General features: G+C 53.8%; 1 protein-coding gene across 1 annotated transcript in view; it reads right to left on the reverse strand.

Annotated features, from left to right (window-relative positions):
* Positions 1-4,895, reverse strand: part of ATHL1 (ATH1, acid trehalase-like 1 (yeast)) — an 11,922-nt gene extending 7,027 nt beyond the window's left edge. Inside the window, exons 1-6 of the mRNA XM_009334109.1 lie at positions 4,643-4,895; positions 3,894-4,104; positions 2,891-3,326; positions 1,678-1,797; positions 1,305-1,436; positions 865-976 (exon numbers count right to left, since the gene is read on the reverse strand). Coding sequence (XP_009332384.1) covers positions 865-976; positions 1,305-1,436; positions 1,678-1,797; positions 2,891-3,326; positions 3,894-4,104; positions 4,643-4,895 — 1,264 coding nt within the window. The remainder of the gene's footprint in view (positions 1-864; positions 977-1,304; positions 1,437-1,677; positions 1,798-2,890; positions 3,327-3,893; positions 4,105-4,642) is intronic.
* Between the last annotated feature and the right edge of the window lie 5,355 nt (positions 4,896-10,250).

Genomic DNA, 10,250 nt, shown 5'->3' on the forward strand with positions numbered 1-10,250 from the left:
CCCTAGCTACAAGCTCAGCAAATTCCTTTGCTGCTTTCATGCAGATTGTCCCCAGGAGGAGAGACAGCCACTTCCCAAGAGAAACGTGAAAATAGACATTTAAATATGTGACCCCTTTGGGAGCACTGGGGCTGTCTCCAAGGATCTTTGCACCAAGAACCAGCCTGCAGCAACCCCAAGGGCTCTTCTAGCTCTGATCACTCCAGTTTCATCGAGACACTTTCGCTCTAACCCAGCCTTCTCCTCCAGACCCTCCTCGCACAAACACCTCTCCTTCACTTCTCATTTTCTTCCTCAGTGTTCCCTTTCAGAAGCAGCCCATCAGTGGTAACTTGCACTCGTTAACATAACGTGCTTCAGCCGCCTGCAGAGAGACCCTTTGTCCTGCCAGACACATCAGCAGTTGTACTTGTTTGGCACCAACAGCACCAGATGTCCTTCAAGGGATTAAACTCCTGCAGGGTCCTGGGGGATTTAAACTCAGGTCTCTTAGAAAAGACTTAGAAAAGTCCTTCCTCTCTAAAGCCCTTGCACTCTGTTTTCTCTAAGTGCCACCAGTCACAACAGCATATCTGGAGGCACCCTTGCTTGTGGCATCAGCTTGTACCACCACGGAAGGAGACATTTAGAGGTGTCCTATGAGTGTCAAGAGGCTGAGAGAAAAGACAACCAATACTGTGGCATTGGAAGAGAGCTGAGCATCTTGTCCCATGTGCGCACGGACACAAACATTACCCGTGAGATATTCCAGAGGGCAGGAGTCTGAAGAGCTCGTGCGCTCCCATCCACATCTGGCTGGAGGGGCTCCAAGCCTCTCTTTGCAAACCCGTTCCCTACAAACAGGTCTGGCAGTTGCAGAAGTACCTTTGATGTGGTAGCATTGCTCCTCCTCACTCCACACCATCCTGCTGCACCAGTACTGAGCCACGGCACCCACCAGTTTCCAGCCTCCATCCTCCTTGAACAGCTTCTGGTCCTGGAGGGAGCCAAAGCCAGAGAAAAACAGGGACACGAGGGAGACTCAACCAGACCCAAACTCAGCAGGAGGACAGGAACTCTAAGGAGATGGACGCAGCAGGAGAAAAGGTCAGAAAACTGGCATGGATTGAGCCAACAGGACGCTGAGCTGCCCATGAGGAGCAAGGACAGAGGAGGCAGGGCTGAAGAAGGGACCCCAGGGCGCTACTGGCAATTCTGACAGGAGCAGACAACAGCAGAGTTTCTCTGGGAAGGGACAGCGACGGTCACCAGATGCCCTGCAGGCCTTGCCACTGGGCCATCCAGGTGGCACACACTCCCTTTACCTGCGTGGTGCAATAATACTGCTCAAAGGCCATCAGAACATCCCCAGTGACATGGATTTCTTGGGCTCCATAGATCTCCTCAGGGCAGACTTCCCGGCCAGTGGCTGCACTCTCCCATGGGAACTTAGCACCCTGCCAGGAGAAGACACCCATGAGGCAGCTGAGCACAACATCCCGAGATGCTCTCCCCAGTCCACCACCTGCGGGCAATGCCCTGCTCACAGCCCCTGCCTAAAACTAGACCCAGAGAGGAAGAGCAAAAGCCCAACTGTCCCCCTGGGTGTCGTGGTTTAACTCTATCCCTGCCAAAACCAGGACACTGGGTGACAGTGGCTGTGCTGCATTGCCCTCAGCCCAACATCTCTGTCCCCACCTTGTAGCCTTGCTCCTGCGCGTTGCGTAAGGCTCCTTCCAGCGTGCGAATCCGGTACTCCAGGATGGCTCGGGCAGCTTCAGGATAAAATAGCAGAATGTTCGGGAACATCCAGGTGTCCTGGAAACATCCAAGCAAGGCAAGATGGTGAGATTGGCTGGTGGGGCACCCAGATGCTCCCACCAGTTTCACCCTTCAAGTCCGCCCCCATCCCAAATGCTCTGACCGTGATTTTGCTACTACTTAAAGGTGCTGTCCCGTGGGCTCATTAAAAGCCATAAATCCACAAGGGACTGTTTCTGCCCATGCCTGCTACTCTCTGGTATCTCACTAGGATGATCTCAGCAGGACCTCCCATCATGCAAGAGAAGGGAGGCAGGAGTTCTCCAAAGCCGAAGGCTCTGGAGAGGGTCAAAACCACATGCATCACCAGCAAGAAAGCACACAAGGTCCACAGGACCGAAAAGCCCTTGCCCACTGGAAGACCAGGCTGGGTTTAGCACAAGAGCCTCAACACCATCCAGCAGCGTCTCCTGCTCACACCATACAATGGTTATTCAGCTGCAGAGCTGTGCACCCATTCGGCATGGCTGCTCCGAGAGTAGATCTAACCCTCTGACTGGGGCAAAGCCACCCAGCCCAGCCAGCTTATTGAGTACACACCAAACTTATGTTTAAAAGCTGAACGTGCCCATCACGGAAAACACTTCTGTTTTTTCAGTGGTTCAGGCACAACAGGGCTCGCCGATGCTACCGAAGCTGGGAGGAGAAGGGCAGGTTTCAACTTGTTTTGTTTTAAACAGCTAAAAGCTGGTGGCCGTGCTCTAAGCTAGTCACTGAAGCTCCCTTGGGTGAGCAACCTGAACTATCTTAGCCCCAGACCTCAGCTTGAGGAAGGGGGCTGCCCTGCAGTGGGGTCTCTCCCGGCCCCTCGCCCCCACTGGCTACGGAGCAGCCCCAGGCATCTAGCTTTGATTTAGGCAATTTGCTTTTGAGTTAGAGGATAACCCAGACGAGTAATTCCAGGGATCGAGCTGGGTCTGAGTAGCTGTTACAAAAGGAGCAGGAGGATGCTCTCCAACAAGAAGCTGGTGCCAAGGTACCCCTACCTGGGGGTAAGGAGGAGGCCTCCCAGCATCCTCCTGCTGAGACTTCTCCATCCCAGTCGCTGTGCAAAGCCCCCAGGTTACCAGCTAGCACAGCCTCCACCCACCTGGTCCCAGAAGATGTGCCCCCAGTAGTCCTCGCCCTGAGTGCCGTTGGACAAGCCACCAGGGCTGATGCCATGGAAGAGAAAGCCCAGGTTCCCCCGGGGCGGGATGGCGCTCAGCAGGTAGTAGAGACACCCATAGAGGGCCTGCCTCAAAGGCAGAGGTCCATCCAGGTCTATGCAGCAGCCTCGCCACAGCATGGTCCACGCGTGGGCATGGGAGGAGTGCAGGGAACCAACAGCGATGAGGGCCAGCCCTTTGCTGTAGCTCCTCTTCACCTCCTCTTCGCTCTCGGCCACGGCCGTCAGGAACTCCCAGGATCGCTCCCGCTCCTCCCCGTGCAACGTCAAGTCTTGCGGCACGGGAGTCCAGAGCATGTGAACTGTGGGACAGGGTCCCCCCTCCACCTCGGGAACCAGCGTCTTCCCGTAGACGTAGCTGTGGGAGACAGCAAGGAACAGGGAAAGGGAGAGTGGAGCAGGTGGGACTCCGTGCACGTCCACCCACACGGAAGGGACCTCCCCCCAGCAGCTGAGTATCAGGCTCCCGTTCCCACCTCGGATGGAAGCTCCCTTGTCCCCACGCTTCAGCTCAGCTGCCGTCCCACCCCCAAAGCACAGGAGACTGAAATTCATTACAACCGGTCCCCAATCCCAGCAAGCCATTTTTAGAGGTCATCTCCTCCAAACTCACTATCTTGCCCAAGCTCATTTCTTTGTAATCACATCTAGTCCCTGGGGCCTTCATTGCTCTTTTACGTGTCACTGTAAGTAATAATTCTGGAGTTGCAACTAATAAAAATGTTCCTATACTTAATTTTGGTGGGTTTTTTTTTTTTTAATATATACCTGCCAGGAAGAAGCAGATTTGCACAAGCCTCCACGCTACTTACCATTTCAATCTAGCCTTACTTTTGCAATTTATTTCCCAATGGTGAGCAGGGCAGCGTGCAACAGCCCATGAAGGGCATATTCAGGGCAAGATCCCCCTGTGATCCAAACTCACTGCGCTCCCTGGAAGTCTGGTCCTTGGTTCAGGTCCAGGTCCCGGCTCTTTGGCACAAAAGGAGTCTGGAGCTGGACCGTGATGGGTTGGGTGGTGTGAGCTGATCGTTGGATGGTGATGCTGAAGGCCATCAAGTGGACAAGGGAATGGTGAGCGTAGATCTGATGGGTGGCTGTATAATCAGTTGACTGAAGCACATGGCTGAAGGTTCCTGCAAGCACAACGAGAGCCATCAGCCTTTTGAACCATCAGGTCCTGATGTCCTGCCCCAGACTCCCATTTCTGCCCTATCTACTGGTTCCTACTGGCAAAGGAACCTGTTTCCCAGGTCCAGACCCAAACACAGCTTTTGACTGAACAACACTGTTAACACGCTGAATCTGGCCAAGCCACTGAGGAATGATTTGTGCTATAAAACATTTTACCACGCTTCATGATTAAACAGCGTTTGCCGAGCCTGGCTCCAGCAGGGATTGAGATACAGTCTGAAAAATCACTCTTATTCTCACAAGAAAGGGGAATTTTCCACTTGCTCCAACACAACTCAAAAGAACAACACCCCGCAGGCAAACGGAGAATGGGGAGAAGAAAGATGGGACCTTGTGGAAGAGGCAACGCAGGCAAAGAGACTTTTAACTTCTAGAAGAGGGTCACCAGCAGCTAGAGAGAAAGAGCGATGAGTGCCCAAGACGGAGATCTGAAAGGAGGCAGAAGGACAGGGCGATTCCTGCCCGTGGTCTGCTGTTTACCCGTCCGGGTGTTCAAGGTGAAGGTCTCAGCCAGGCTGTCCGCACCAGGCACTGTCATTCTGACATTGACAGGGCTGGGGATGTCGGCACGGTGCGTGTCTCCCACCGCCCCGTTGTACACACCGTTGACGTGGAGGATGTCCCGGTACACACGGGTGCCCAGGTAAGCGTTAGTCACCGTAGCCAGCAGCCGTGGGTCTGAGGGCAGAGAAGCGGAGGTGAACACGGCGGGGTCGTCTTTGCCATCAGCCATTTTTACCAACCCGAGCTGCAGAGCGACAACGACAGAGTCAGGTACAAGGGTTGCACGGACGAAGGGAGGGCAGGCCGAGGGTGGCCGTGCTGGACTCCAGCCAAAAGCGGGGGCTGCAAGCTGCTTCCCTCTGCAACCTCCCTGCAACACCCCGGTCATCGGCAAAGCTGGCTGCTCGCTTGCCCCCAGCCTCGTTACATTCCTAGGGTCTCCCTTTCTTTTAGTCTCCTTTCTGATCGCCACCAGCGCCTCCACCAGCGCCTTTCCTCCATCCCAGCTTTCCTCCCAGCGCCTGGGGTGGGTCTCCTCCGCCCGGGCTCATTTCCTCCTTCGCAGCTCCCTTTGTTCCCCCCTCGCTCCGGCCGTCTCCCAGCCAAGCAAGGCGGCTCCTCCAGCCCACCCAAACCTCACCGACCCATTGGCTTTGTCACTTCTCCAATCTCCCCCCCTCTTCCTCTTCTGCTGCCCGCTCTGCAACAGGATCTCACCAGTTTCTCCCAATACAACACAGCCACCTTCCTCTTCTTCCCTCCTCTTCCTCCCAGCTGTGTATTCTGTGACACTATTCAATACCCTTCTGCGGCCTCAGCAGCTCCCCATCTCCCAGCCCACTGTACCCCTGTGCTCCCCCTCACTCTTGCATCTCTAGCTCAGCTTCAGTTACTGGCTTGCTGGGGTAGCAGCTTTTTATTTCATTGATATATATAAACATATAAAAGATATTTATATATAGTATATAACATAAATATATATTAAAGCTATAGACACATATAAACAGCACCTTACAAAAGGGAGCTGTAGGTGGCGCCTGGCAATGCTAAGCACTAGAATAATATAGAAACAATAAAGTAAGGCACGGAAAGACTCTCCAAGTGGAGCTGGAAAGCCAGCCGGAGCAGGACAAGAGCAGCAAGAGCTCGCCCCAGCCGGGCTGGCAGTCCCCAGAATCCCTCCCCGACAGCAGCTGGCAGCTCTCAGGGACAGCCTGGTTTCCTCACGCCAGGCGGTGCCCGAGATAGAATTGTGAGAAAAATCCTCCTCCTGCCTTCAGGAAAGTTAAAAAAAACCCACACAAAACCAAAAGGGGGGTGCAGAAAGTGAGGAGGTTAGATCTTGCCTTTGGTCTGGGGCTGAGCGTGAACTCTGGCTGTGCAGGCAGAGGCCGCTGCTGTGGGGCTCCCGCACGGGGGGAAGGACGGAAGTTACCCAACTGAGAAAGAAGGAAGGAGGTAACTTTTTTCCCCAACCTTAAAAAAAAAAAAAAAAAAAAGAAAAAGATCTTGACACGCAGGTGTTTGCCCAGATGAGCCATTGCCCACGGCGGGGAGCACAGAGGTTCCAGCGCTGCCTGGCGCTCTGGGGAAGAAGGAACCAAGAGAGAAAAACCAGTCTCCGATGATTTATCATCTAAAAGCTGCCCGAGAAATGTGGCAATGGCCCCGGTAGAGAGCTGTGGCTGCTTTCCAGCCAGAGCGCGGGGAGAGCAGCGCACACACCTCCGCAGCAGGAACTACGTGTAATAACCCCCCTTTGTCCCCAGCCACGCGCTAACCCATTTCCTCACTTGCTTTCGGAGGGAACGGATCCGGATTTCAGCTTTGGCACGCTTTTCCCGGCTTCCTTCCCGTGACCCCTCTCTGCCCCCACCGCAGCAGGCTTTTCCAGGCACAGCACCGGTGCCAGTGAGCACCCGCCCCGACTTCCCGCACCGCAGAGGCACTGCTGGCATCCAGCCCCTAACATCATCTCCCAGCCCCTAACATCTCCTGTCGCTGCTAAAGCCCAGTTACAGACGGAGCAGCATTTTACCAAGCTGTCCCCAAAGAGAGCCAGGTCACCTGCTGTTACACGAGAAAATGCCCGTCCTTCCCCGGGCTGAGCCCCACCACGCTCCAGGGCCACACCGCCTTGGACACAGCACCTGTCCCCAGCAGGCTCTTCGCCCTGGCACGACTGTGCCCTGGCTCTTGCCTTGCTGCAATGTGGTTCTCCGAAGAGATCCATGACCGAGTTTGACCGGTGCAAGTCCTCGAGACATCCAGCAGTCACAGTGCTGCACACACGTCTTCTGACCGTGGCGAAGGCTCAAGCTACCTGGTTCCCTGCAGACCTTTTTGGGAGCTGGCGAAGCTCCTGCTGCCTTGTGTCGCAGGCGAGCCAAAAAGCAGATCTCATGACTGTTGAATGCAATGGCCAAAATTCACCCTATGTCATGCCCTTCAGCAAAGGAGGTGACAGCCTCTCCATAGACACTTTCACTCCCCATCAAACACGGCGAGCGTAGGACAGCATAGAAGTATTGCATTACAAACCCAAGCTTGGGGGGGAGGGGGGGACAGGGGGTGGGAGAGCAAATTACTGTGGATCTAAATGAATATTCCCCTGGATGCCAGACATGCCTCCAGCTCACTTGTCAACGCTCACTAGAAGATGGAGGCTCGCAGATCCACCCGTTACTTGATCCTATGTCTCTTCTGTCTCAAAGCCTTTCCTGCTCCCTTCCCCACACTAAGAGCCATCTCCGAGCTCAGCCCAAGCATGGGGCAGCCCCAGCTTTCACTCGTCAGCCTTCACACTCCTGCAGCAGGAGCATCTTCAAAGTTCCCTACTCAGTCCCCATCGAGCACTACCCGTGTCCCTAATGTGTTAGAGGGGCATCACATCAGCGGTTTCTCTGTCCTACCCTCTGCAGCATGTTTGGTCCTTAGCGGGAAGATCTACGGTCCTGTCCTCACGGATCAGGGGAGACATGGAGAACACTGCAGCCAGATGCTGTGCCTCTGACCAACCTACTGCCTCTGCCCTGGTGCTCAGAGAGGAGGATTATCTTATTGAACAATCCAGCATTTACAGGATAGATATTGCACATCTGTTCTCCTCTGTAAATCCACAGAAAAGTCCGACTCTAGCAAAGCTGCCATCACCATTAAGGAAGCAGAAACGTGTTTCCTCAGTCCAGAAGCAGTGAAAGACATCGCCTCTCTCTGCTGGCTGCTGCTTGGGGAAGGGGAAAGCTCCTCACCGCTCCCTCCTGAGCAAGGCGGGACGAGTCCCTCCGGCTTCAGCCTCAAGCCCACCACTGCCAGCCCCAGAGAGAACAGATGCAGCTATCGACCGAGTCAGGAGGAACGCAAGGCCAGAGACCACGCTGGAAACATGGTGTGAGCTTCTGGGGAAGAGACTGCGGGGCACGGATGAAGGCAGCGTTGTTTGTCCTACCTCCGGGTCCAGTCATGCTGAACAGGACCAAAGGGAAGGCTTTCCACGGTGGTGGAAAAGGGCGCACGTGGTAATGTATCCTGGAGTGGCCTTCCTGCCAAAAAACACCCAGGGAGGAAGCTGAGAAAAAGGAAGAGGAGCAGCAAGGGTGTCTGGGTTAAGAAGAAGAGCTGCTGTACGCCTTCCTTACCAAAATGAGAGGTGGAAAGGGTCAAAGAGCTCTCCTGTGTCAACCGCTCCTGGTCTTCTCATAGAATCGTCAGGAAAGGAGCCGAGAAGGCGGATGCTCCCTGCCCAGCAGAGCCTTGCTGGACCAGTCCCATTGCTGCAGATACCCGAGAGATGCTTCGGAGAAATCCTGACGAGCAGCAAAGCACAGAGCCCAACCAATTAATATTTGCTCCCAGCTCTACTCCTTTCGTATTCAAGGATCTAAGCTCATACCTTGCCACTGCAAGTTTAATTTAGTCTTTTCTTTAATCTTCACAGCCACTAGCTGGTCTCAGGCAAGGGCTGAGTCTATGGCAGAGGCAAGTACATCCAACCTGCCAGAGGGCAGGCAGGCTGCCCCCACGTGCTTCAGAGCAGAGACCCCATCAGGGCTCTGGGTGCGAGCATCCCCTCCAGCAGCCGCCGGCACACGGGTGAAGAGCACTTCACTCCCCCAGCTGACCCAACAGGCATCCGCTCTGCTTCCTTTGCTTTATTAAAGGAACATTGAAATATTCTTTTTCAGAAAAGCCCTTTCTCACAGCAAGCCAAAACCTCCTCGAACTCTGCCGTAGCTTTTTCAGAGTAGCTGATCTTGCTGTGACCAGAACAGAGGGTTTCTGAAGGCTTTTTTTTTTTTTCCTTGTTCAACTGCAGAATATGATTTTCTCCTGGATAAGTCAGGGCACAGACAAGTTTCTCTAAGAATTGCAGGGGAAATCCATTAGCCACATCTATCCTTTACCACCAGCTGTTTCTCCAGCTTATCAAGGATTTTAATTGGTCCTTTTCTTTAGCTCCTGTTCAAAACAAAATTTGCAAGGCTTTACTCCTCAACAACGAGATTATTCTCCTACTAGTCATAGAAAACACAACCAAGCCTTTCACAGCTGCCCCAGATCAATGTGGCCACTCTTGCTGTCACCCCTGTTAACCCCAGCAATGCTCCTCAACACAAGCTTTTGCCACAGATGAGAAGCTTGATCTACAGGAGCAAAAGAAGGTTTTAGGTAGGTTTGTTTTAGGTAGGTTTTCAGGAAGGGACCAAGGCACAGGAATGCTCCCCCTCCTTCCCACCCTAAAATGCTGAACACGTGAGCGTTGGTGGCACAGGGGATTTGAGATGCCTGCTCTGGTGCTAGCAAATGGCAGACTGGTGTGGCCGTGCTGCCGGTGCCTACGGACACCGCAGTTCTTGTTTGAGTGGTTCTGTGAGCAGACAGGTCCTTCATCATTTGGTCTAGACAAACAGAAACAGAGCTAGAACCGCTCACAGCCCGCAGGCAGTGGGGCAAGATGGGGAGGGAGACGGTTGCTGCCTGGATGCTTCCTCCCGACGAGGAGGAGAAAGAAGAGCTGCTCCTGACAACACGCAGGTCAGTATTTCTATCGCTAAAAGCAGCGTAAAGAGGCACAGCGGAACACGGGTTTGCTCTACAAAATCAGCTAAGGCTAAGGGGGAAGTAGATAAGTGTGAGGTGTCATCTAGCGGAGTTTCCTGGAGATCACTTACTCCTTTTCCTTGTCCCAGAGGCAGATGTCTTGTGAAACTGCTCAGAAGAAAAGTCTTCACTGTCGGAGGCTCCGCCAGCCCCCCAGCTTTGTGTCTGCTGCACCGAGAGATTACTGACTGTCAGCTGGTTGGAGAAAAGGGCTCTGATGAGCAGGGAATCAAAGGGAAGTCCTTTGGAAGGCCAGCTGCAAGCAGCAGACATAAGGTAGGAGGATTCTGTTACCGCTTTTAAGTTTCAGCGGTCATCTTTCATCAACAAACGTGTGCTTGACCAGTCACGGTCCGTGCGGCCCATCGTGCCATTGCTAAGGTAAAAACCTGCACCTTCCCGAGACAGTTGTTCTGGGAAAAGCGTTCTGACCTCCTTCTAAGGACAGGACCCAATTTCATCCCGCAGAAGAGCCTGCTGCGAC

Source organism: Pygoscelis adeliae, unplaced genomic scaffold (assembly GCF_000699105.1).
Source record: "Pygoscelis adeliae isolate BGI_AS28 unplaced genomic scaffold, ASM69910v1 Scaffold420, whole genome shotgun sequence".
NCBI lineage: Eukaryota > Metazoa > Chordata > Aves > Sphenisciformes > Spheniscidae > Pygoscelis > Pygoscelis adeliae.